Raw genomic sequence first — 25,366 nt, 5'->3', positions numbered from 1 at the left:
AGCCGGTGGTGGCGTGCTGTCGTTCACTTTTGTGAGAGTTCCCCGGTGCCGGCGAGGCCTTTCTGAGGTGAGAGACCCGAGCAACTGCAGATGATGTAGGCGCTGGAGGATGAGGATGCCCAGTGCCGCCTCTTTGGTGTACTTTTCGGCCCATCTCTCGACTTCTCCTTGAGGTTTTAAAACCCGTGTCAGTGGGAACCAGTCGATGATACCGATTCCTCGCGTAGTTGTACTTTTCCCTGCATTCTTCCTCCCTGGACACAGACTCGATCTTGTCCACTGGCTTGGACCTGTCCGTTGCTTTGGTCTTTGACCCCTTCCAAGACCAGAATGGCATGAGGAATAGGGTAGAGGTGTCAGTAGGCTAATCGCGTAGCGTGCGGGATATTAGCAGAGTGCATGAGTGTGAGCAGTATGAGTAACAAGTCTATGTTTGAAAAATTATTTGACGGCATCGTGCCGCATGACGATGGCCTGGCTCATGGTATGATGCGATATTGGGTCATTGTGGTGGTCCAAGCCGCACATGTTGGTTCGAGTATGTATTGATGAGGGAAGAGAATCATCACGGTTATACCGAGATGTGAGGCAACGGGCTCATTACCGCTTCCATATACCTGGACTTAGGGTCGAGGTCAATGGCAAGTGCTACAGGCAACCATCTTACCAGGCAGTGGCAGAATTCATAGCACCAAAACTTACGGCTTTCTACTTTGAGCTTGCTTCAAAAGATATCAACGTCGTACAGACTCTGGGAACTGGAAACTGTTCTCAACGCTAGGCGTTGGAAGGTCTAGGCGGTGGCAGAAAGACTCAACACCACTGCCGGTAGGGCTTACCGCTTTCTGCTTTGCGCGTGCTTCCAAAGAAACCACCATCCTACACATCCGTTGACCTAAAAACTGTACTAAACACTGGTTGGAAGGCTCAGCTGTGGAAAGACTTATCACCGCCCGGCAGATCTCACCGCTTCCTGCCCCGAGTGGTTTTATCTTTCAGTACGCCTTGCTGCCTTGTTGCCTGCAATTCTTACGGCTAAATGCGAGTATTGTGCCTGACTTTGCCGCCCGACGGCTAAGGCAACCAGGGTCAATGGAGTAACCAACCAGCGCCGCTTACGTACGAACCGCGGCTGGTCGTCATTCCGAAGCTCCCCTGCTTGCTTGCTTGCCTGCTTGCTTGCTCTGTGCCTCCGCACCTTATTTACAACTCATCCTCGCCCCATCGCCCTCTCGGTTCCTCATCCCTCTTTGCATCAATTTTATTCAGCATCTCTCTCATGCCATCACTTCCTCACCTCCCTTCATCCGACTAGCTACAGCTTATCTCCCCTCAGGCGCAATGCGGGGATACCGCTTGATCCCCATCCTCGCGGGTCTTGGCGCTCTCCTACCCCAGACTCAGGCCCAGGACAGCTCGGGCTACACCGATATCCACGAGCCCGGCCGCTGCGCTCTTCGCGGGCATTGCGGCAAGAAATCATTCTTCGGCGGAGAGCTCCCTTGTCCCGACAACGGGCGTGCCAAACAGCCCGAAGCGGCGGTGAGGAAGAAGCTGGTCGACCTGTGCGGTAGCAAGTGGCAGGATGGGCCCGTATGTTGTGAGGATGAACAGGTATGTCATGCCACCCGATTTCGCCCACCAACGCAGGAACATCTCTGATGGCCCGGACTATTAGATCGATGCGCTTTCGAAAAACCTCAAACTCGCCGAAGGAATCATCGCCTCATGTCCCGCCTGCAAGGAGAACTTCTTTAACATCTTTTGTACTTTTACCTGCTCGCCCGACCAGTCTCTCTTCGTCAATGTCACGCAGATCGAGCAGAATGGCTCGGGCAAGAAGTTGGTCACGGAAATTGACAATGTATGGTCGGAGGAATACCAGAGTGGCTTCTACGATAGCTGCAAGAACGTGAAGAATGGCGCCTCAGGTGGCAAGGCCATTGACTTTATCGGAGGAGGCGCCAAGGACTATCCCCATTTCATGAAGTTTCTGGGAGACAAGAAGCTGCTGGGAAGCCCCTTCCAGATCAACTTCAAGACGGAACCTGCGGGTTCGGACCCACAGGGCATGGAAGCCTTGCCGATCAAGCCCAAAGCATGCAATGACCCCGACGAGGCCTTCCGCTGCTCCTGCGTCGACTGTCCGGATGTCTGTCCGGAACTGCCTGCCGTCAAGACAGATCGATACTGTCACGTCGGCCTGCTACCGTGCTTGTCCTTTGCAGTAATCCTCATTTACTCGGTCTTCCTATTGACCGTTGTGGCCGCATCGAGCTACTTCACCTATCGGGAGCGGCGGTACCGCAAGCCTGAGCGTGCTAGGCTTCTGCAGGATCCTGCCCCTAGCGATGATGAGGACGAAGGCGACATTGTGCGAGCAGGCGGTTATGTTGAACAGCCTAACGGTGTCTACAAGCTCAACTCTGCCCTGGACCGAATGTTCAATCGGATCGGTGGTGCCTGCGCTCGGTTTCCGGCGATCACTATCCTTACCAGTACTCTATGTGTTGGAGTTTTGAGCCTAGGATGGCTGCGGTTCGCCGTTGAGACTGATCCGGTTCGCTTGTGGGTGAGTCCAACCTCGGCGGCCGCGCAGGAGAAAGCCTATTTCGATGAGCATTTCGGACCATTCTACCGAGCCGAGCAAGCCTTCCTGGTCAATGATACCGGACCAGTGCTGAGCTACGATACGCTCAGCTGGTGGTTTGGCGTAGAGCTGAGGGTGCACCGAACATTGTCCCAAGGTCGGGGACTCCTTCTCGATGACGTTTGCTTCAAGCCTACTGGTGATGCTTGTGTGGTCCAGTCTCTGACCGGTTATTTCGATGGCTCGTTGTCGAATCTAGACCCCGACACCTGGCAAGAACGACTCCAGCATTGTACCGAGTCCCCTGGAGATGTAAGCTGTTTGCCCGCTTTCGGGCAGCCTCTAAGACCCGAAATGATTCTTGGTGGATATGAGAGTACCGGCAATGTGCTCGATGCACAGGCGTTGTTCACTACCTGGGTGGTGAATAATTATGCCCAAGGGACAGAAGAGGAAGCGAACGCCATCGACTGGGAAGAGACCATCCAGCAGATTCTTCGAGTTGTACAAGAAGAGGCCGAAGACCGCGGTCTCCGTGTGTCGTTCAACACAGAAATCAGCGTTGAGCAAGAATTGAACAAGTCCAGCAACACAGATGCTAAGATCGTGGTCATCAGCTATATTATCATGTTCATTTACGCGTCCCTGGCCTTGGGGTCGGTCACGGTGACCTGGAAGTCGCTGTTCACGAACCCGGCTAACGCTCTGGTGCAATCCAAGTTCACTCTTGGTATTGTGGGCATCATCATTGTTCTGATGTCTGTGTCTGCTTCGGTCGGCCTGTTCTCTGCGGCAGGCATCAAGGTCACATTGATAATCGCGGAGGTTATCCCATTCCTGGTATTAGCTGTTGGCGTGGACAACATCTTCCTTATTGTTCACGAATTTGAAAGAATCAACGTCAGCCATCCGGACGAAGAGATCGACGAGCGAATTGCTCGTGCGGTTGGCCGCATCGGCCCCAGTATCTTCCTTTCCGCTGCAACGGAGACAATTGCCTTTGCTCTAGGCGTCTTCGTCGGAATGCCGGCTGTGAAGAACTTTGCAGTTTATGCAGCAGGGGCTGTCTTCATTAATGCCGTCTTGCAGGTCACCATGTTTATCTCGGTTCTAGCACTGAATCAAAGACGCGTCGAAAGTCTGCGCGCTGATTGCTTCCCGTGCCTGACCGTCCGCAAGGCCCATTCTGGGATGTCTGAAGACCAGGTACTGGACGAGCACGATGGAGAAAGTATGTTGCAATCATTCATCCGCAAAGTCTATGCGACTTTCCTGCTAGAGCGCAAGGTCAAAGTCTTCGTGGTGATTACATTCTTAGGCCTTCTGACGGCTGGTATCGCTTTGGTTCCCGAGGTCGCCCTTGGCCTGGACCAGCGCATTGCTCTGCCTAGCGACTCCTATCTTGTGCAGTACTTCAATGACCTGGACGCTTACTTTGGAAGCGGACCACCAGTGTACTTTGTGACAAGGAATGTCAACGTCACTGAACGTCGTCATCAACAACAATTGTGTGGACGGTTCACGACCTGTGAAGAGTTCTCCCTGCCATTTGTCCTGGAACAAGAATCCAAGCGTCCGAACGTGTCTTACATCTCCGGATCAACTGCGAGCTGGATCGATGACTTTTTCTACTGGTTGAACCCGCAAGACGACTGCTGCACCGAGGACGGCGAAGTGTGTTTCGAGGACAGGACTCCGGCATGGAACATCTCTCTTTATGGCATGCCTACAGGGCAGGAGTTCATGCATTATGCTGAAAAATGGATTCAAGCTCCGACAGACGCTTCTTGCCCTCTTGGAGGCAAAGCTCCCTACAGCAATGCGCTCGTCCTCGATCCCAAACGGATCATGACCAATGCCACCCATTTTAGAACAACTCACACCCCTCTCCGAAGCCAAGATGACTTTATCAAGTCTTACATCTCAGCACGCCGCATCGCTGACGGTCTCTCCAAGGAGCATGATATTGACGTTTTTCCCTATTCGAAAACCTATATCTACTTCGATCAATATGTGTCAATCATCCGGCTGACCGGGACCTTGCTTGGATGCGCAATTGCTATCATTTTCATCCTCACTTCTGCCTTGCTTGGATCCGTGGCTACTGGAGCGGTGGTGACGACAACTGTGGTAATGATCATGATCGACATTATTGGGGCGATGGCAGTCGCCGGCGTTTCCCTCAACGCCGTCTCCTTGGTCAACCTGATCATCTGCGTGGGCATTGCGGTCGAATTCTGTGCACATATCGCTCGTGCATTCATGTTCCCTTCGCGGGCTATCTTGGAGAAGGTGCCGACAAAGTTCCGGGGCAAGGATGCGCGGGCATGGACAGCTCTGGTCAACGTCGGCGGGAGTGTTTTCAGCGGGATCACAGTGACGAAGCTCCTCGGTGTCTGTGTCCTGGCTTTCACCCGAAGCAAGATCTTCGAGATCTACTATTTCCGGGTTTGGTTGGCACTGGTCCTATTTGCGGCCACCCACGCTCTCGTGTTCTTGCCGGTGGCACTCAGTTACTTTGGTGGAGAAGGTAAGGAACTAGTGACAGCTTTGCGGTACTGTCTGAGAGACTCGTTGCTGACAACAAATACAGGATACGCTGATCCCGGAGCCGACGGAGGACTCGAGGAGAATCTTGCTGCGCGGGGCTACCGTTCCCTGCTGGTCGATGACGATTACGACTCTGATGAATATTAATTGTAGTACGGGAAGCTACGGATTTTTTGATGAATTCCTACTGTCGTAGGTGATCCACGATATCCAATGGAGGAGATGATTGTTTGCAACTCATGTCACGCATAGTAGTCTGAAATATAGTTTCATATTCTTTTCATTCTTTATTATCATTGCAATGTGCGGGCTGGGAGTTGTCATGGTTATCATCCAAGGAGTCTGGTTTCCGAGTACAATGAACTGTGTATCTGGCAGCAATCTATAACTAGACCTGCAGCTTTTGCGGCTTTCACTTAATTAGCTCTTCCTACCTGATTCATGCAATTTCAAACACTCCCTGTCTCTTCATCCTTGATACCAAACCGAACACCCGACGAAGCCTAGCTATCTGAATTTTGCACTTCACTTGTTCGAGCTGGGAGTCGATCACAGCCATATCCGCGTCCCAACTCAGCACCGTCTCGGCCTCGAAGGTTCTCGACGCCGACGCGTCCCCCCCGTCTTTCTCTGGCGGGCCCTTATTCGTGAAGATCACCTCGTCCCCCATCTGCAGGGCCCCGTAGATGTCCTGATTTCTTGGCTGTCCTCTGACGGGCTGGAACCAATAATCCCGCTGGAACGCGTCCAGTCTCTCCCAGCCAGCGGACTTGTTTTCCTCTTCCACTGGGGGCTCGATGATCAGCACCACGAAGCATCGGCCATTGCCGAAGATCTCGACGGTCACCACCCTGTACAGGTCTTCTAGGAGCGATGGGGGCCTTCTGACGATGTAGCCCTCACTCACGAGAAAGACTTTGCTGAGCGTCTCGAGCCACCGGTCCTGCCTGAGTTTCAACCTTGCGGCGGCGGGCAACATACTCGCTGCTTCTTCTGGCATGGTAGATCACGGGGGTTGATGCGTGGAGGGTGTACTGGGTATGTGAAGGTGTGTTAGAGTGATATCATAGGAATGAGGTGGACTCAACCGGTTGCGTTTTATAGTTCTCGAGTGAGTGAGGAGACAAGGCTTTTTGCATTGTTATTGATTAGAAAGCTCAGTTCTTGGAGCCTTTGAAGAAGGGAGAACTCCGCTGTGTGTGCTTGATGCTTTCAAAACGAAAGCTTGCAGTTTTATTGTATGGTTTTGTTTGTGGGCTTTTCTTTGGACAAGATGCGAGATGGTTATACGGTCTGGTTCTCTGTCGGGGTCGAGCCTGACATGCTTCTTCATCCGCGGGTAAGTCGTGATGATAATGGTTATTGAGAGACATGTTCCAGGCTACCCATTGATTAAGTTTTGTTCGCTTCGTGCACGAGATCCGGAGTGTACTGGATATGCTAGGATTGACCATATGGCACAGAATCCGAGAGGTTGCGTCGACTGCTGGGGGAAGTACATAGTATAGTACATTTAACTTGGAAGTTACCCCACCGTCTTAGCAGTTCATGCAGCAAATCAAAACGTGAGTGGATTGGATCAATCAGATTAACCAGCAGCTGATTGACCCTTTGCCTCTGGTCATCGGTTCGTTACCGACCATGAGATCAAGTCGAGGCGAATGCATGCAGCCTTCCGTGGTCCCATGTGGAATTGGGATGCATCTTGCATGTAAACCCTTTCTGTACAGTAGTGTAGATCCACCTAATGATGTTGATGTTGCTAATGTTGTTGTGAGCACAAACTGTGGAGTTCGGGCAGCGACCCAAAGAAGTAACCATGCTTACCATTACCACATCAAAACACTCTTTTATGGTGGTGTAAGTTACCCAGAGTCTACCGCGAAACTGAGTGGTACAGACCGCTAGCCCGGAAGGGGCTAAATGCGCGCCGCTGAACTCTCCAATTTTACCCACCCATAATTTTTTTTTTCTCTCTCTCCGTCTCTCCGCCCATTTATTGCCAATTTTTTCCCCTCCATCTCCCTTTTTTTTTTCTCTCTTCTCTTTTCTTCACTCTCCTCCCTCTTCCTTCTTCATCCCTCTCCCTCTTCTCTCCCTTTTCCTTGTTGTGTGTCTCTCTTTCCTTTTTGTGCCATCTTTGTTTTTGTGATACCCTACGAGTTGTCCAGCTTGTGTAGCCGGCTCTCATCAAACTCGTCAGTTCCTCTCTGAAAAGAAGGTTCTGCTCTTTTACCCCTCCGTGGGATCTTTCAAAAAATCTTTCGATCTTCACAGAAGTTTGTTACACACATCATGGATCAGCAACGGTTCTTGCAACAACTTCAGATTGTCCTGAATCGTGAGTTCTTCCTGGACACTGCTACAGTCCTGCTTGTTGTGAGTGGAGAAGACTAACTGTCCTATGTAGCCTCTCAGGGCAACGTTAAGGAGGCTACCGGCATCCTCCAGCGCGAGTTCTACAAACAGCCTGAGTCCCTTGTTTTCCTGATCCAGATTGCCACCAGCCACGAGGATGCCAACTTGAGACAGTTGGCTGCCGTCGAGGCCCGGTCTCTCGTGGTCAAGCACTGGGTTACGGTCCAGGCCAACCAGAAGCCCCAGATCCGTGAGCAGCTGCTGCGCTCTGCTCTCGGTGAGGCCTCTTCGTTGGTCCGTCACTCCGTTGCTCGCGTCATCTCTGCCATCGCCAAGATCGACTTGAACGATGGCGAGTGGGCCGAGCTGCCTAATTTCCTACTGCAGGCTGCTAGCAGTGGCAACAAGGAAGAGCGTGCTGTCGGTGTCTACATCTTGTTGACCATTCTGGAGACTCTGGGTGACGCGTTCGAGGAGAAGTTCGAGGACCTGTTCAACCTCTTCAGCAAGACCATCAGTGACCCTGAGAGCTCGGAGGTCAGAATCAACACCCTCATGGCTCTCAGCAAGCTCGCTATGTACCTGGACTCCGAGGAGAACATGGGCCCTGTCCGCGCTTTCCAGAACCTGCTGCCCTCCATGGTGGCTGTCCTCAAGGATGCCATTGACAAGGAGCAGGATGATGAGGTCATGCAGGCGTTCGAGGTCTTCCAGACCCTGCTCGGCTGCGACCCTGCTCTCATGACTGTTCACCTGAAGGACCTCGTTGTCTTCATGAACGAGATCGCCTCCAACACTGAGGCTGATGAGGACACCCGTACTCAGGCCATCAGCTTCCTGATGCAGTGCATCCAGTACCGCAAGCTGAAGGTTCAGGGCATGCGCATCGGTGAGCAGCTCACCCGCAGCGCCCTCCAGATCGTCACTGAGCTCGGTGACGCTTCCGCCCTCGACGACGACATTACCCCTGCTCGCTCCGCCCTTGGTCTGTTGGACATGCTTGCCCAGAGCCTGCCCCCCAGCCAGGTCGTCGTTCCCCTGCTCCAGTCCCTTGGCCAGTATTTCAACAACACCGACCCCGACTACCGTCGTGCTGGTATCATGGCTCTCGGCATGGTTGTTGAGGGTGCTCCCGACTTTATCAGCACTCAGATGAAGGAGATCTTCCCCATGGTTCTTCAGCTCCTGGCTGATCCCGAGCCCAAGGTTCGCCAGGCTACCCTCCACGCTGTTGCTCGTCTCGCCGACGATCTGGCCGAGGATCTGAGCCAGGAGCACGAGAGATTGATGCCTTTGCTCTTCAAGAACTTGGCTAGCGCCATGCAGGAGTACAAGGGTGAGGAGGATGGTCCTACCATTGACATCATGAAGGCTGGTATCAGCGCCATTGACGCCGTCGTTGATGGTCTCGATGAGAAGGATGTTGCTCCCTACCAGAACGAGTTGGTTCCCATCCTCCACAAGCTCTTCAAGCACCCCGACTTCAGAATCAAGGGTCTTGCTGCCGGTGCTCTCGGCTCTTTGGCCTCTTCTGCTGGTGACTCCTTCCTGTCCTTCTTCGATGAGTCCATGCATCTCCTTCAGGAGTATGCCACGGTCAAGGATAGTGAGGAGGAGCTCGACCTTCGTGCTAGCGTCACCGACGCTATGGGCGAGATGGCTGCTGCTGCTGGTCCTGAGCGCTACCAGCCGTATGTCGAGCCCCTCATGCGTGCTACCGAGGAGGCTCTCCACCTTGGTCACTCCCGTCTCAAGGAGAGCACCTACATCTTCTGGGGTGCCATGTCCAAGGTCTACGCTGAGCACTTCTCTCCTTTCCTCGACGGCGTTGTCAAGGGTCTGTTCGCTTGCATCGAGCAGGACGAGACTGATCTGGACGTCTCCCTTGGTGAGGCCGCTAAGGACCTCGTCGGCCAGGAGGTGACCATTGGTGGCCGCAAGGTCCGCGTCGCCAGCGCTGATGATGACGATGAGCCTGTCGGTGAGGATGGTGAGATTGAGGATGTCGATGTCGATGAGGACGAGGATGCCTGGGATGACATCACTGCCACCACTCCCCTCTCTTTGGAGAAGGAGATTGCCGTCGAGGTCATTGGTGACCTCGTCACCCACACTAAGGCCGCGTACCTCCCCTTCTTTGAGAAGACTATCGAGATGGTTCTCCCTCTCGCTGAGCACCCTTACGAGGGTGTCCGCAAGAGCACCATCAGCACTCTTCACCGCTCCTACGCCATGCTGTACTGCATTGCTGAGGAGAGCGGTCAGATGGAGAAGTGGAAGCCTGGTCTTCCCCTTCAGGTTGAGCCTGCTCGTGAGGTGCAGAAGTTCGGTGAGATCCTTATGACCTGCACTATCAAGATGTGGACGGAGGAAGATGACCGGTACGTATACATACTTCTGCTTTTTTGATCTGCACGCAAAGGTCTTGTCCGCTCATGCGGGTCAATTTATATGATGATCACCTCGTTTACCCAGCTCACTCAGACACACAAAAGTTGTGCATGCTGTCAACCACGATTTACTCACAACCTTCTGATATTTTGATTATCTTGCTGCTTTTATCACTTCATTCTCTGGTTACCACAGTTTCTAACCAGGCAATCTTAGGGCTACCGTCGCCGACATCAACCGCAACATGGCTGAGAACCTCCGCTACTGCGGTCCTGCTCTCATCGCCAACGAGACCACCCTGCACAACGTCATCACCATGATTACTGATATCATCACCAAGAAGCACCCTTGCCAGCTCGAGTTCGGTCCCGAGGAGGAGACCCTCGAGGCCGGTGAGGAGACTTCCGAGTTCGACTGGGTCGTTGTTGACACCGGTCTGGACGTTGTCTCTGGTCTGGCTGCTGCTCTGGGCGCGACCTTTGCTGAGCTCTGGAAGGTCTTCGAGAAGATCATCATCCGCTACGCCGGTAGCTCCGAGGCTCTTGAGCGTGCCACCGCTGTCGGTGTTCTCGCTGAGTGCATCAACGGCATGGGTGCCGCTGTGACTCAGTTCACCCCTGCTTTCTTGAAGCTTCTCATCCACCGTCTTGGCGATGAGGATCCCCAGACTCGCTCCAACGCTGCCTACGCCGTTGGTCGTCTCATCGAGCACTCCAACGCCAACGACCAGATCGTCAAGGAGATCCCCACCATCCTCTCCCGTCTCGAGCAGTGCCTCCACATGAGCGCCTCCCGTCTGCAGGACAACGCCACCGGATGTCTGTCCCGCATGATCCTCAAGCACCGTGAGAGCGTCCCCATCAAGGATGTCCTTCCCGTCCTCGTCTCGATCCTTCCCCTCAAGAACGATTACGAGGAGAACGACCCCTTGTTCCGCATGATCTGCCAGATGTGTAAGTACTTTCCAAGACATACATCCATTGAACACTCGACTAACTTCACAACAGACAAGTGGGAGGACCCCACCGTCCGCGAGCTGACCCCTCAGTTCCTGCCCATCTTCCAGGCCGTCCTCTCTGACCCCGATCAGCTTGAGGAGGAGCGCCGCGCCGAGGTCATCGAACTCGTCAAGTGGCTCAACCAGATGCAGCCTGGTTCCGCCCCTTGGGCCGAGCAGCTGTAAATTGCTGGCTGAGTGACGTGACGACAAAAAGTTTGATGAACCTACACAAAAATACCCCTTTACATTAATGGATAGACTGGGTCTCTTGAGACACAAAACAAAGGAGGGACGACATGATGGATGATGCTAGAAGATACCCCAGGGTCTGGACTCGAGGCCTTGTACGAATGCACTTTTTGATAAGATAGATCTGATCGATTTGGATATCACGAATCATGACTCTGCAAGAGTCTGATTGTAAATACAATTTTTTTTCTCATTTTTTTTTTCTCAAGCTTTATACCTCCACTTTTCTGAAGCGTAGTTGCATTGTAAAATGCTTGTATGTCTCTTGACGGGACAAAAAGTAGCTTGTGTCTTGCAAGCTTTGATCTTCCTATGTGAGGTGATCAGGAAGTCTTTCCAATCGACAAAATGGACGAGTCACTAGCTGGAAGGTGTTCTCATTCCATGTTCTCATCGTAGACGTGAGGAGATGGGAAGTACTCATTGTGATGAAAAGGATGCAACGTACTCGCCCGGACCTCTGCGCGTCGAAATAAGTTTCTTAGAAAGAACAGAAAATACTTCTAACCGATGATCTCTCTTGTGCTAGGTAGGGATTCGCAGATGAACCCCTTATCTATTGACGCAGCTCTTTAAAGATCACTTGTTCTTGGTACCTGTGACATATATTGTGCTCCCCTTCCACGACTTTGTTCCCGTTTCGGAACGGGGGTTTATTTCCGATAATAAGTAGTAGCTACAATCCACGGACCTCACACGGTGATGCATGGACATCAGTCGAGACTCAGATACGAACCTGCGAATCTATCGGCTCTGGACATTTTACAATTGCGTTCGTCCTCCGGAAAGCAAGGAGGGAGAGAGTGAGTGAAGAGCGTCCAAGCTTGGTGGAGTGTCACGTGACCCGGGACAGACATGCCAACGAGTCGTCGCGATAGATGGGCCTAGGCATATGTTCTTCGAACACGATGCAGGCTTAACTCTTTAGTTGATCATATGGTGCTGGCTATCAGACAGCGCATGGCTTTTGAGATTGCTGCCAAGCGGGGGGTGGACGGTGACTTGTTGGCCATGTATGAGTTGGAGGCGGTGAGAAGTGATCCCAGCTGGTACGTGGAGTGTTTGGGACTGAGCAGAGCTGCCCAGTATGAGATGGAGAGTACAGCATGCGATGCTGTCATGTCACAACTTAATAGGCATCTCGATGATCTCGGCATTGAGCCGTACTGCACGGCTCCAATGTTGTCTGGCGCCAAGTGGGACGACTTCATCAATGTCGCTCGCACATTCACTGCGAGGGCAGACGGGAGGGCAGCAGTCTTCCACCCGAGGCTTTAGGAGTGAGAGTCATTGTAGAATACAGAAGAAAGTGATTTCTCAATCAATCGAATAGGGAGATAAATGACACTGCTGTTGTGTGGTTGTTGTTGTTGTCGTTAGAACGGAGTAACTACGGAAAGGCGGAGCGAAAAAGGGAAGGCTTGGCGGACCGGACCGGGCGACGGCCTGACAGCCTGACAGCCTGAGGATCGTGACCCACGTATGACGTTGATGGCTGGGCCCCGACCGTTGGTTGCTCTCTATCCAACTCTCATTCCCTTCCATACTTATTCGCCCTCCTCTGTTCCTGATCCCTTTTCTCCAACCAGCCCGTCTCCAAAGCTGCCTGCTGCAATCTAGCTTGAACCACATCCAATACTTCCATCTATTCCATTAGACATCGCCCACGATGAGCGTCGGATCCTTCTCCTCTCCCGTCAACTTCACACTTCCTTCCTCCAGCTCGGGGTCTTCGATTAGGAAACCCATCAAGACAGTCTCCAGGCCTTGCTTCGGATGTGATTGCGGTGACGAAGAATGCGACTGCTGTATTTGCACTGTGATGTGGTATGTTACTTTTACCCAGAGGATCACGACTGAAATAGACAACTAACCGACATACATAGAACTAGCGTATACGCTTTTTTCCGCTATTGCACAAGCACTATATTGCTGCGCCACGAATACCCCTAGCACAGCGCCCAACCTCCTTCCAACGAATAACAACACAACTGTCTGTCCGGCGGGGTGTTTTCGGGTGGGTGGATCGGTGACAGATTCTAACTCTGATGACATGATGCTTTTTTCCTGTCTTGATATCCCTTCATTGATTGCTCAACATAGCACATAACTGTTTTCGTTTCCGAATCAAAGTCTTCTTTTTCTCCATGGCTCCAGTCTCGTTCTCTTCTGTAATAGAGCCACGGCCCAGCAGTTCTCATGTTCACTAACAAGACAGAACTACGAGAAAGAGCATCAGGTCGAGCCACCACCTTATCGGGCGTCGAAGTAAGTCTCAACAAATACTCTTGCCATTTTCTGGGTACGATAGATTCGTGTGGAGGTCTGTGATGGGCAAGATGCAGAAGGAGGTGGGTTCAGCTCCGATCTCTTGACATCCATCTCATTTGACAGGGCCAGACTTCTGGGGCCTGTGCGGGAGCTCCAATCATGTTCATGAGTTCATCAACAATCGCAAGGTCTGTCCCTTTCGAACTTCCCGACGCTGGTGAGCTCAGCACTGCCACAGCACGATGGTCGGCATTTCACGGCAGGAATCGTTCACAGCCACAAATTCTGGGGCCTAGAGATGGCAACACTCCAGGTCTTGATTGCAATCGGCTGGAAGGTCAGACGTAATCTCATGGCTTTTTGCGCCTCAAAGTTAAGCCACACATAAGCGCATGTGGGTCAAATATGGCGAGCTACGCGAAGCTAACGGCAGACTAACCAGGCCAGCGTCTCGACTACTGCACCTCACCAGGTATAAGTCCAGTCAAGGCACTATCACCCCTTGCTAGCTTTGTATTTCAAGGGCAACCGGTCCGTATCACGATGTAAGTAGTTTGGGGAGAGACATGTACCGACAGGGGTACAGCCTCACACGCTACACTTGCGTTACCCTCACAGTTGAAGTCAGCGCTCAGGATGGTTGAAGCCGAGCGAAGGTGCTATATAGGCGACAACATGGCTATACTTTCGATCAGTATCATCATCTCTTGCCAATCTTCGAGCCCCAGCATTCAGCAATGTCGACTTGGCTCCCTTTTGTTGTTACCCACGTGAGGAGTTATTTCAGGGATAAGAGCCCTGTCCAGGATGAACAAGAGAGTCCTCGCTTGCCATCAGAGACCCAGATTGATTTGGCCGGCAACACCTCTCGGGAGTCATTTGACGAACAACAAGAAGATTTCTCAGCCGCGGCTCCGACACGCAGGGGACATTCAAGCCCGACCAATGATCAAACATGGCAGAGTTGGGTGAAGCAAAAAACAGGTCGTTCTTACGGAGCGCCTGAAACACCAAAAGAGCCGTATGGCTTTTCCTATCAGAACCAGGAGCCCTATGGACTGCCATCCCCGAATGGTAGCATCAGTGAGGAGGGAGAAACCCTAGTGCCCTCGCAGTCAGAGTACGACTCTGAAGCAGAGGAAGCCGATGTGATTCAAGTGAAGCATCTCGATCAGGACGATATTATCAAGAAAATGATCGAAGCACTAGGCAAAAAATGTGATGATCAGCCAGGATATGTGTACACGTTCTATGATCCAGAATCTGAACCGAGCAATTCGTCTGTGAAGGTCGGCCATACATCGAATCCCAAAGTACGAGAAGACCAACACAAAAGATGTTGCAAGCGCACAAACTGGGAACTGAAATATGCCGACTCTTTGAGAGGGTACAAATGTGTGGAGAGACTGGTCTTGGTTGAGCTACACAACCGGCGATCTTACGATGTCTGCAACTGTGGGATAAGACACAGAGAGTACTTCGATGTTGACGAAGCTGATGCGTCTGGACTCATTGAATCTTGGCAAACCTGGCTGCGAACGTATGAGCCCTATACCCGTGGAGGGGTATTGAAGACTGTCTGGAAAGACCGACTGGACTTGTTCAAAAGCCAGTCTTCTAAGTTTTTCTTGTGCAAAACGTGCAAGGCCAACCGCACTGCCACATCAGACCCGAAGGCAAAAGATTGTTGCATTCGAGCAGGATGGAAAGCATGGACTAATCCAGCGCGGGCCACGTACAGATACCAAGCCTTCCTTGCTCTAATCAAAGACACTCGCACGTCTCACTATTTGACAAGGCCCGCCAGGTTCCTTTTGATAATCATATGGGCGAGGCTTCTCATTTCCGCCATATTTTATGGCGGTTTACTCATCTCAGCATCGTCGGACGCAATGTCCGTGGTGCATGCAGCATTTTTGTCGCTTGGAGTAGTCTTTGACCTTGTCGTCTCTGCTATCTTGTTCCTTTGGGTATCATTTGCACCGAACCGCGAGATAGCCCGTATTGAAGACACTGAAGCATCCGATTCCCCTCGCAAAGAGCGCAAAGCCGGAGCGGATTCAGTCAAGGAGTCATGCACTACTCCGACCAAGTCTACTAGGAAGAAAGCTGCGGAGAAAACACCGCCGTCAACTCCATGGAGAATTGATACAAAGACACCCAAGTCTTCTTCAGGCCCTCGCCAAGATAGGGAACTTAGAGCAAGGTCACGTCAAGAGCCGTCTGCTACTCCGACCAAGTCTCCTAAAACCAAACGTGTTGGCAGAAGATCGAGAAAGGTATCGGATAGTCTTCCGACGATTGGGAATGAGACACAAGCCACCAATCTCAGCAGTGACATAACACCTCCGCACCACTCGGGAACGACTTGGCCTATAGATACCTCGACTCCCCCTGCACTTGGCAAGATGCTTGAGCGCTCATTCGACTGCAATCAAGTCAGGTAGGGGTAAATGTATGAGAAGCGCCATATTCGATCTTTTTGTGAATGCCGTTCCATGGACACTAACTCACTATACCTACAAGCTTGCTTGTGTAGGTTCCGCTTGATGATCTATGTCTTCTACTGTTTTCTGTTTTGAGGTGGATTGATCTGCAGCTGTTTGTGATGACTTTTCCGCGGTTGGTCTTGGCATGACTCTTTCACGGCTTGTCTCGGCCCACTCATTCTCATGTTCGATGAGAGGGTCGAGACTCTTGCCTTTCTTTATTAGCGTTCTTAATGATCCGCAAGTGGAATAAGCTCAGGTATAAGTCGCTGTGACTCACGTTGATCCATCTCTAAGTACGAGCTCCATGGCTTCAACCACCAGAAACGTCCAGTCTTCAGCCAACACCCTTCAGTATACGTACTGCAAAAGCAAGCACCATGACCGTCGCACCCGCAACTGTATTCTCCAGCCTAGACCTGATCGGCAACACGCCGGTGGTCCGCCTCCGCAAAGTCGTCCCCGACAACCATGCCGACGTCTACCTCAAGGTCGAAACCGGCAATCCCACCGGTTCGCACAAAGACCGAATGGCGCGATCAATGATTGAGGAAGCCGAGCGACGCGGAGACCTCCGACCCGGAATGACCGTGGTCGAAGCCACCGGCGGGAGCACCGGGTCCGCGCTCGCCTTCATCTGCGCCGTCAAGGGCTACAAGTTCCTGGTGGTCTCGTCCGACGCCTTCGCCACCGAAAAGATCCGGACGATGCGTGCCCTGGGGGCGGAGGTCAAGCTCATCCACAGTCCCTCAGGCCAGATTACGCCCGATCTGGTCCCGTCCATGATGCGACGCGCACAGGAGATCGTCGACACCGGCGACAACTACTTCTACACGAATCAGGCCACCAACCACGACGCGCTGATCGGCTACGAGGGCATCGGCAGGGAATTACTGCGGCAGTTTCCCGACGGGATCGATGCCTTCTGCGGCGCTGTGGGTGGTGCGGGCATGGCGATGGCTGTCTCCAGGGTCTTGAAGGCTCAATGGCCCCAGACGCGCGTGGTAGTGCTCGAGCCGGCGTCTTCCCCTGTCATCACTGAAGGTCGCGCGGGCACGCACCAGGTCGATGGGATTGGGCTCGGGTACATGCCCGCACACTTGGATCGGGAGCTCTATGATGAGGCGCGCGGCATACCGGAGGAAGACGCCGTGCCATGTGTCGGCGTCTTGCCAGAGTAGAGGGTTTGTTGGTTGGAACGTCGACGGGGTTGAATGTTGTCGCTGCCATTGCACTGGCGAAAGAGCTGGGGCCGGGCAAGACGGTTGTCACGGTCGCTTGTGATACTGGGTTTAAGTACATGAGTGGCAGTCTTTTCGCCGACGATTAGGCTTCGAACGGCCTCAGTTATACTTGTATTGAAAGATTGCCTCGCAGTTCCGAAGATTTGATTATGAGTGAAAATACGGGCATGGGCCAGGAGTTGGAGGAATTAGCGGTGTCATCGTGGTTTATTGGGCTGTTCGTTTACTTTTCTCTTTCTTAGCTTGCTACCTTTTGCCTTGGTAATTATTGAAGTCATTTTGAGAAGGTCTCGTATAGCTCTGAGTGCAATTCATATACATTGAGGTTTTTGAATGCAATGGTGAAACACATTCAAGTGAAGCCGGAAATAGAATGGCCGAGCTCCAAGTCGCGGTCCGCTTACAAAGCACACAAGGCAGCAAAAACTTGCCACGGGGAAATTTGTCAGCGGCATCGGAAGACCCGGGTTCTTCATCCGATCTTCTGTGGTTGTGCAACCTTTTCTTTCAGCATATCAGACCCCTATAGATCGTTACAACCTCGATAGACTGCTTTAGCATTGATACCTCCATCTAAATGTTTCCCTCGCCGTCCTCGGCAGAGAAGTCTGACGAGGAGATCCGGAGACCTAGGAAGCGTATTGCGAGGGCGTGCGACTCGTGCTTCAAAAGAAAGGTCTGCCTCGCCACCTGGACTGTACTTCTTCTTTCTGGTCTCTGACATTCCTGTAGATCAAATGTGATGGCGCGCAGCCGCAATGTAACTGGTGTAGTCATCATGACATTCCGTGCACGTTCGAGAGGGTGACTGTGAGGAAGCGGAAGATCGCCAAACCTGTAAGGGGGTATGCATGGCCACCGAATCCACAAGAAACCCATTTGTCTGACCCGTGGGAATCTAATCGACCGTAGGAATGCTAGTCCAGGGGAGTCATCAGATTTAGCCGAGCGGATTGAGCGGATAGAGAAGCTCTTGGGTAGCAAGTTGATGAATGAACCCGGTTCGTCTAAATTGAGCACTGCCTCTTCCGCTTCGTTGACTGATATCAAGCAGCCCTGGCCGGAAGAGACGACAGTTTTCGGATTCGTGCACCAAGCAGTGTTCCAGATGTATCCTCCGAGGCTTCTCCCGCACCTTACAAGCAGAACTCGGGCTCGTCTTCGGTGGCTTTGCACTTTGCAGGGCGCGAGCTCGGGGTGTTCAACTTGTTCACCGGTATTCCCTTGTTGCTACCAGAGGGAAGGCAATGGGTTCAAGCGAGGACGGGCCAGAATGTTTCATTCAGCAGGCTAGTCAGTTCTATTAGGACTCCGTGGGAACGACAGAGGGCATTCAACTACGATGCTCTGATGATGAACTCCACCACAGAGAACGCATTTGAGCTTCCAGAACGGCACATCGTCGAGAGCTACTATAACATGTTCTGCTCGTCACTGATGCGGCTGATCTTCCCGGTTTTGGATCCGGTCCTGTACAGGGAAACCATCAACGCAGCATACGAGCAGCCACATGGCCGGCTCTCATATGAAAGGGCAAGCGTTCGAGCTTCTATCTTTGCGTTCGTGGCTTTTGCAAGTCTCATACCACCCCCTGAGAATGAACTACAAAGAGGGTTGGCCCCGGTGGATAACGAGGCTTATATTGTCAAGGCGCAGTATTTCGTGCCTCAGATCTTGCAAGAAACAAGTTCTCTGGAAGGACTGCAAGTGATTACTATGCTGGTAAGTCTACGCCTTTCGAGTTGTACATCCTGCCTTACCTATCAGCAAAAGCATTTGATGCTATCAATGTGTCTCTCGCTGGTCATTGCTGCTCATACAGGGGATGGTGATTGCATATCGTTTGCTAACCCTACATAGGCAGTGTACGAGCTTGTGACCGGAAACCTACAATCCGCGAACTACTACGGCGGGCTAGCCGCTCGCATGATCTTCATACTTGGAGGTCACACGGCGTTCTGCTACTCGCCCGACTATCTGGCGTCGCTACCCGACGAGACCAGCGTGCGCACCCAGCAGCACATCCGGCGCATCTTCTGGCTCTGTTACACGTTCGAGAAGGACGTCTCCCTGCGCACGGGGCAGCCGCAGACCTTCAGCGACGATAACTGCGACCTGACCTTACCCCCCAACTACATGGACACCCTACACGCGCACGGCGTGGACTGCATGCAGCCCATCCGCAAGACGGACGAGGACCCGCTCTACCCGGTGGACATCCGGCTCAGCATCATCAAGTCGCGGGCGTACAGCGCGCTGTACTCGTTCCGGGCGCTCAAGAAGACGGACGCGGAGCTCCTGAAGGAGATTCGCGAGCTCGACGACGACCTCGAGCGCTGGCGGCTCTCGATCCCGCAGCAGTGGCGCCCCACGCTCTCCTTCTCCCAGGAGACCCCGGACCCGGACGCCAACATGCACAAGGTGATGCTGCGGCTGAACTACCACCTGTGCATGACCATCATCCACCAGGCCAGCAGCCGCTGCCAGTCCTGGACGAAGGACCAGTTCGGGATCATGGACGGCGTGAATTCCAGCCTGGCCCTCTCGGTCGAAGCGAGCCGCTCCACCTTGCTGTATCTCCAGGCGTCTGAGCACGTTCTGGTGGCGGGCATATTCTGGTTAGTTCGATACCTTCCCCTCCCCAATACAGCCGATCCACCCAACCTCTCCCTCCCTCCTTCGCCTGTTCCTGTTCAATCAGCACACAGCGATGAAAAAGCATTTCCTAACACCCCCTAAACAGGACCCTCATCTTCTACCCTATGTCCGCCCTCCTCGCGATCTTCTGCAACATCCTCCAGAACCCCACCGACCCGCAGGCCACCAAGGACCTGGGTCTCCTCAAGACGGCCAAGGGCATGATGGAGCGGATCTTTCTGCGCCAGCCCGCCTCGGTCAACGAGATCGTGCACATCAAGATGGTCGCCGACTTCGTGACGGAGCTGTATCGACTGGCTAGCTGCGCGATCGAGAAGGCCTGGACTGAGCGGGCTGCTGCGTAGTCTCTCTTTTCTTTTCTTTTTTTTTTCTTTTCTTCTTTGCTTGATAACTCTTGATTTTCTTGTTAGAGGGGTCTGGCGTGAGGCGCTGGGTTGCGCGGGTCGGGATTGTCTTTGTTGATTTCAAGAGGGTCGTTGCATTGGGTCTACTGTCTAGATGGTACTTGTATAGACCTGGGATAGATAGAGGACGGAGAGACTTGGAAGATCTGGGTGATTTCAGCCCTATAAAGAGAGATGTGGGAAGGGTACAGTACAGCCAGGCGCAAGAGAGCATAGATCATTCATGCTTTGATTAGGGCACTGACATGAGTGAATATCCAAACTACGCTGCTATACATATAGAAATAGTGACAAGAAACCGACTAAAGACTACAAAAGGAGACAAGATTTTGGATGCAAGAATTTGATATTCATTTGAGCCATTCATCATATGCTGTAGCAAGGGATCCTGGAAACTGGGGCAAGTCAGCAATGCGATTCAAAAAGACTTGAATGACAATAATGGCTGAATTGAAGACATAGACAAGCTTTGAGAGCTTGTTTTCAGAAGAATGCGAATGAAGGATGCGTAATTGTAATCAAAAAGTACACAAGTACTCTCAGATGGGGTTGAAACATAAATAAACGCAAATCATCATAGTAGAAATGAGGATGTGGGCGGGTGTTCTGATAGAGCTTACCATTAGTACAGTAGACAGAAATCGAGAGGCCGAAAGAGTTCATTGAATTGCATTGCTGAGGTAGGCCATCATGAAGCCTTGACCAAGGAGGTATCATGAAAGATCACGGCGGGAGAAAAAATGAGTAGGAATTTAAAGGCGCGGGATTAGTGCGACACGTGATCGCACGAGGAACAATGACGGCCCGGGATTGATGTGGATAGCTCCGCGCAGCGCGAGGTGCATGTCGCGCTCGGCCGGCACGACCTGAAGCTCTCGGTGTAGATTCGATGACTTTGACCAATAGCCATGAGTTATGATCGTTTTGCCAAGTTTGCCTCTTATTGGAGCTGATTTGGGACTGAATCGTGCTCTTGTAGTACACCTGAGCAGCTGGACTCGGTAGCACTAAGCTGCGAGACATAGAATGCTGAAAAAAAGCAATCTTGTAGCAGATGCTCAACTGTTTATCTTCTCGTCCAACAGATCCCAGATCAGTTTTGCGTCCTCGACGGCTTGCTCGTCCGTGGCCAGGCTTTGTTTGCTATCCTTGTCGGCCTGCGCTGACGCTTGCGCAGCTTGGCCGTCAGCCTCGAGCCGCTCCAGAACTCCAGTGATTTCTGCCTTGAGCTTGTCCATTTCTTCAATCTCCTGCTTTGTTCGGTTCAATTGTTCTTCCATCATCATGATCAGAGACTCGCGAGCCTGGTGCGGCCGGTAAAGGTTCAGGAGGTGGTGGGCGTTGATGAACAGATTGCGCAGGTCTTCCACCTTGGCCTCGAACTGCTCCGGAGCGACCGAGAGGATGCCGACGAACTCTAGGAAGTTCAACAGTAGGGACTTGCTGATCTTGAGTAGATAATATGCGTGATTCAACGGTCGCGTCGGTTCGGAAGGTTTTTGTTCATCGGTCTCAGCAGGCGGGGTGGAGGGGTAGAGCTGTGTGATTCCCTGTTCTTGGAGCGATGGTAGACCTGTTGATAACTAGACGAGAGTTTGAGTAGCAGGCCTATTATCTGCGGGGGGTACGAGGACGAACGCTTTGAAGCTCCCCGAAAACGCTGTAATGTCCGGACGTCGGGATTGCTGGTGGTACGAGAAATCGTAGCTCAGACGGAAGGTCCAATTCGCGGAGTTCAGCTGGCGTCCATTTCTTCTTCCGCGGCTTGCCATCCTCGCCTTTGGAAGCTTCTTTCTTGATATGTTCCAGTCTCTTGATGTTGTCGGGGGTGAAGTGTTTCCATAATGGCGGGGGCGGAGCGAAGGCCGTCGTAAGCGTCCGGGGTTGCCCTGCTTCGGCCATTATAGCTGTGAAGTATTCGATTGCAGGTACGGTGGTCGACAGTTCAGTTGATTCGGCGATTGCGTCTGGACTCAGATGAAGCGGAAGAGTCAAGTTGGATTGAGGCGGCGGGAATGCGGAGACTGGGCGGAGGTGGTCCGTGCTCAGCAGGCGGCCAGCGCGGCCACTTTCCATCTCCGCTTCGCTGATCTTCCTCTTTGATTGATTCAAATTCATTAACACCCACCCTCTTCGGCGTTGACGATTTGCCGGCCTTGCAAGGCCTTTTTCCTATCTGATAGACTGCTCGAAATATGCCTCGCAATGGCTTTGCTGCTGGTACAGCATCCCCTCTTACTCACCAGAGCGAAATGACCGGCACGATGTCTCGTCTTTATCAGCGATCGTACCCCGTGCTGGACACCATCGCGCTGGCGTGTATTGTCGGTTTTTGGGTATTGGTAGGCACACGCTTCGCCCCGGTGACTATCTTGTTGAAAGCTAACTTTATTGCGCATGTGTAGATACAACTATTTGTTACCCCCTTCCACCGCATGTTCTCCTTGGACAACAAGGCAATCCAATATCCCTTCGCCGTCGTCGAGAGAGTTCCAGTCGGTAAGGTCTTCCATACTCCCGAATGATAGATACCCTTGTGGCTCACTATTGGCCTCCAGTCTGGTCCATTGTATACGCCGGTGTCATTCCTTTCCTGATCCTCCTCGTTTGGGCTGCGACGTTTCGACCCTCCCCTCACAAAGTTCAAGTCACCCTGCTGGGCTTCTTGATCGCTGTCATGTTGACATCACTCATCACCGATATAATCAAGAACTCTGTTGGTCGACCGCGGCCGGATTTGATTTCGCGCTGCCTTCCCAAGAAGGGAACCCCGGCAGAGTCGTTGGTCGCATGGACTGTGTGCACGCAGTCAAGTGAACATATCCTTCAAGAAGGGTGGAGGAGTTTCCCCAGCGGACACAGCAGCTTCTCATTTGCTGGATTGGGCTATTTGACACTGTAAGCTTTTACGCTCCATTATAATGAAAGGCTGCTAACCACTGTCGGATCATAGGTTCCTGTGCGGCCAGATGCGCATTTTCCGACCCCGAACCGACCTATGCCGTTGTCTGGTGGCATTCGTACCGCTATTGTGCGCGCTTATGATTGCAATCTCCCGCTTGGATGACTACCGTCATGACGTCTACGATGTTACGTGCGGCTCAATCCTTGGCTTCTTTGTGAGCCAATTCTCGTACCGCCGCTATTTCCCACCCCTGCGCTCAGTCACATGCGACGAGCCTTACGGAAGGGAAGAGATCTCAGGCTCTGACGGCTTTTCCAAAATTGCGGATGATGAAGAGCAGCAGGTAGGATCAGCCTCGCGCCAATGGGAGGCTCGGGAGGAGTCCTATGCACTTGCCGAGGCGACGTCGCCTCGTGGTCGGTAGTCATACTCTTTCTACTTGTTTTTTTGTTGTATTTTGTGATACCCTAGAGCTATGTAGGGGCGGTACATGGTTTTTATTTGCTTTTTGCTACTCTGATCCTGTCTACGAATGATTTGTATCTTGCATGTTTGGATAAATCCTATTCCTGGTATTATACATTTTGGAATTGTCTCTTCTTTACTTGCCCACACTATAACTTGGATATATTCCTGTATCTCACATTCGTCCATTCTCTCACATCATGGAAATCCATGACTTTGTTGGGACCCCCGAATCTGCCCAGCGTGTCATTCCAATCTCTGTTAGAGGCGATCTCTGGACTCCACCGAATCAGCTCGTGGACTTTCGCCGGGACCTTATCTTCCATAGCGTCGACGATCAAGCTTCCGATGGATGGCAGATATTTGTAACCTATTGTCATGATGATAGTCAGCACTTGCCCGCTTTCCCGGGATTTGCAATTCAGAGAACCTACCTCTGCCTGAAGCGCCGCAACCCAGAATAAGCGACTTGTGTTGTGGGTGACGATCAATGATAAACTCGCGATTGGCAGTATCGGCACACCAGCAGATGCGCGCAAAGCTGAACGGACGATTTGCAAGTTGAGGCACCGTTTCCGCAAGAAGCGCCCGTACTCGCTTTTCGGATTCCAGAGGCACTTGTGTCATCTCGAAGGGAAGGCTCTGCAATTTGCCCTCCGGGGATTGGATCATGTTGGTGTAGCCAGGATGCTCGTCGCAGATCTTTATCTCTCCCTTCTCCTCATCCGGCTCGAAGAAGAATCCTTTCTCGATGTTGAAGATAACGGGCATGTTCTTGTAGAGCGGACGCTCCTCAGGCGTCAGCGCGATATGAACAAGCGTCCAAGCGGTCGGACGCAGTTGATCCTTAAAGTCCAGGAATTGCCCTGCGTTTGCACCCGCGCAGAGGATCGTTTGGTCAGCCCGCCAGATCTTGCCGTCGGCCGTGACGGCGCCCTTGACGTCGTTGTTCTCGAAGATCAGCGTGATCACCTTGCCGGCCGGGTTTCCAGTCACGAATCTCACACCCAGTCTCTGGGCTTCTCTCGCAGCAGCCACGAGGGCATTGCGGGCATGAGCCCAGCCGGCACCGGAACGGAGGAAAAATCCCTTCCAGCCGGGGAAACCGCCCTTGAGCACCTCAGGTGCGAGGCTCTGGAACTGCTCTGGTTGAGTCATTTCGACGAGGTTCGGATCTGCCTCGGGCCTGACCTTGACACCCAGGCGGCTCAGTCCAGCTGGCGTGCAAGCCGACATCAGCAGGCCCGTGTCGTGGTAGTATGGCTTGAAGAGGGGGTCATTCAGCCACCCTTGGAAGGCTTGCTCGCCGAGCATCTCGTTCACCTCAATCTCATCCTTTCTATTGCTATATTGCCCGGAAGAAATGACCTTATTGACATCGTTTCCAGCCGAGATGGCAGACGGGACGGGGTAGGGGTCTAGGACTGTGACATTCTTGTACCCTCTGCGAGCGAGATGAAGGGCGGTGGAACAGCCCCAGGTGCCTGCACCGACAATCAAAATGGAGGAGTCTTTCGTGACCATCGTGGCGGTGTGGTGGCCTCGGATGCGGTATGTGACGGGATCAGAAGGTGAATGTGGCGAGGTTTATATGGAGAAGAAAAGCTGCCTCCTGCGTTGTTGGCCTCACAGGTAGGGATGGATTTGATAAGACCAGGCTGGTCTACAGTCAGACTGACTCTTATAAGGACACAAGATGCCAAGTCGCTGGATCATGAGATGTTGCCATTTTCTGGGTGATCGATAGCCAGGAAGGTCCACGCGATGCTTATCGATAAGAGCGGACATGCCT

At 52.5% G+C, this 25,366-nt stretch overlaps 9 protein-coding genes across 9 annotated transcripts; 6 read left to right on the top strand and 3 right to left on the bottom strand.

Annotated features, from left to right (window-relative positions):
- The first annotated feature begins 1,318 nt into the window (after positions 1-1,318).
- On the top strand, positions 1,319-5,571 carry ncr1 (sphingolipid transporter NCR1). Its single transcript, XM_020204739.1, has 3 exons — positions 1,319-1,614; positions 1,679-5,120; positions 5,184-5,571. The coding sequence occupies exons 1-3, from the start codon at positions 1,342-1,344 to the stop codon at positions 5,285-5,287; spliced, it is 3,819 nt and encodes a 1,272-aa protein (XP_020058573.1). The 5' UTR covers positions 1,319-1,341; the 3' UTR covers positions 5,288-5,571.
- ASPACDRAFT_1854219 (uncharacterized protein) lies at positions 5,529-6,140 on the bottom strand (the record flags this gene model as incomplete). The annotated part of the gene is made up of 2 exons (XM_020197372.1): positions 5,529-5,549; positions 5,670-6,140. The coding sequence occupies 2 exons, from the start codon at positions 6,138-6,140 to the stop codon at positions 5,529-5,531; spliced, it is 492 nt and encodes a 163-aa protein (XP_020058572.1).
- A 1,026-nt stretch (positions 6,141-7,166) lies between these two features.
- ASPACDRAFT_114950 (putative importin beta-4 subunit) lies at positions 7,167-11,359 on the top strand. The gene is made up of 3 exons (XM_020195860.1): positions 7,167-7,481; positions 7,551-9,879; positions 10,106-11,359. Exons 1-3 carry the CDS (start codon positions 7,436-7,438, stop codon positions 11,070-11,072), a joined length of 3,342 nt encoding a protein of 1,113 aa, XP_020058571.1. The 5' UTR covers positions 7,167-7,435; the 3' UTR covers positions 11,073-11,359.
- A 295-nt stretch (positions 11,360-11,654) lies between these two features.
- On the top strand, positions 11,655-12,498 carry ASPACDRAFT_114947 (uncharacterized protein). Its single transcript, XM_020195859.1, has one exon. It carries the CDS (start codon positions 12,075-12,077, stop codon positions 12,414-12,416), a length of 342 nt encoding a protein of 113 aa, XP_020058570.1. The 5' UTR covers positions 11,655-12,074; the 3' UTR covers positions 12,417-12,498.
- A 3,758-nt stretch (positions 12,499-16,256) lies between these two features.
- On the top strand, positions 16,257-17,469 carry ASPACDRAFT_76632 (PLP-dependent cysteine synthase family protein). Its single transcript, XM_020204738.1, has one exon. It carries the CDS (start codon positions 16,279-16,281, stop codon positions 17,077-17,079), a length of 801 nt encoding a protein of 266 aa, XP_020058569.1. The 5' UTR covers positions 16,257-16,278; the 3' UTR covers positions 17,080-17,469.
- Positions 17,470-17,719: 250 nt separating this feature from the next.
- On the top strand, positions 17,720-20,144 carry ASPACDRAFT_41048 (putative C6 transcription factor; the record flags this gene model as incomplete). The annotated part of the gene is made up of 6 exons (XM_020200875.1): positions 17,720-17,818; positions 17,875-17,987; positions 18,055-18,143; positions 18,197-18,864; positions 19,003-19,760; positions 19,886-20,144. The coding sequence occupies 6 exons, from the start codon at positions 17,720-17,722 to the stop codon at positions 20,142-20,144; spliced, it is 1,986 nt and encodes a 661-aa protein (XP_020058568.1).
- A 1,118-nt stretch (positions 20,145-21,262) lies between these two features.
- On the bottom strand, positions 21,263-22,106 carry med7 (mediator complex subunit MED7; the record flags this gene model as incomplete). Its single annotated transcript, XM_020203364.1, has 2 exons — positions 21,263-21,787; positions 21,843-22,106. The coding sequence occupies 2 exons, from the start codon at positions 22,104-22,106 to the stop codon at positions 21,263-21,265; spliced, it is 789 nt and encodes a 262-aa protein (XP_020058567.1).
- Positions 22,107-22,399: 293 nt separating this feature from the next.
- Positions 22,400-23,533, top strand: ASPACDRAFT_41046 (phosphatase PAP2 family protein; the record flags this gene model as incomplete). Its single annotated transcript, XM_020200874.1, has 4 exons — positions 22,400-22,546; positions 22,610-22,703; positions 22,763-23,102; positions 23,158-23,533. The coding sequence occupies 4 exons, from the start codon at positions 22,400-22,402 to the stop codon at positions 23,531-23,533; spliced, it is 957 nt and encodes a 318-aa protein (XP_020058566.1).
- A 190-nt stretch (positions 23,534-23,723) lies between these two features.
- On the bottom strand, positions 23,724-25,098 carry ASPACDRAFT_25131 (NAD(P)/FAD-dependent oxidoreductase; the record flags this gene model as incomplete). Its single annotated transcript, XM_020199308.1, has 2 exons — positions 23,724-23,944; positions 24,009-25,098. 2 exons carry the CDS (start codon positions 25,096-25,098, stop codon positions 23,724-23,726), a joined length of 1,311 nt encoding a protein of 436 aa, XP_020058565.1.
- Positions 25,099-25,366: the final 268 nt, after the last annotated feature.

Source organism: Aspergillus aculeatus (assembly GCF_001890905.1).
Source record: "Aspergillus aculeatus ATCC 16872 unplaced genomic scaffold ASPACscaffold_4, whole genome shotgun sequence".
In the NCBI taxonomy this organism is placed as follows: Eukaryota; Fungi; Ascomycota; class Eurotiomycetes; order Eurotiales; family Aspergillaceae; genus Aspergillus; species Aspergillus aculeatus.
Note: the sequence above shows the minus strand (reverse complement) of the source record. Positions and strands in the feature narration are given on the sequence as shown.

Coding starts and splice junctions, on each gene's coding strand:
- ncr1 (XM_020204739.1), top strand. CDS start 1,342: ATGCGGGGATACCGCTTGATCCCCATCCTCGCGGGTCTTGGCGCTCTC. Junction 1,615..1,678: donor TATGTTGTGAGGATGAACAG/GTATGTCATGCC, acceptor CCGGACTATTAG/ATCGATGCGCTTTCGAAAAA. Junction 5,121..5,183: donor CAGTTACTTTGGTGGAGAAG/GTAAGGAACTAG, acceptor CAACAAATACAG/GATACGCTGATCCCGGAGCC.
- ASPACDRAFT_114950 (XM_020195860.1), top strand. CDS start 7,436: ATGGATCAGCAACGGTTCTTGCAACAACTTCAGATTGTCCTGAATC. Junction 7,482..7,550: donor ACTTCAGATTGTCCTGAATC/GTGAGTTCTTCC, acceptor TGTCCTATGTAG/CCTCTCAGGGCAACGTTAAG. Junction 9,880..10,105: donor TGGACGGAGGAAGATGACCG/GTACGTATACAT, acceptor AGGCAATCTTAG/GGCTACCGTCGCCGACATCA.
- ASPACDRAFT_114947 (XM_020195859.1), top strand. CDS start 12,075: ATGGTGCTGGCTATCAGACAGCGCATGGCTTTTGAGATTGCTGCCAAG.
- ASPACDRAFT_76632 (XM_020204738.1), top strand. CDS start 16,279: ATGACCGTCGCACCCGCAACTGTATTCTCCAGCCTAGACCTGATCGGC.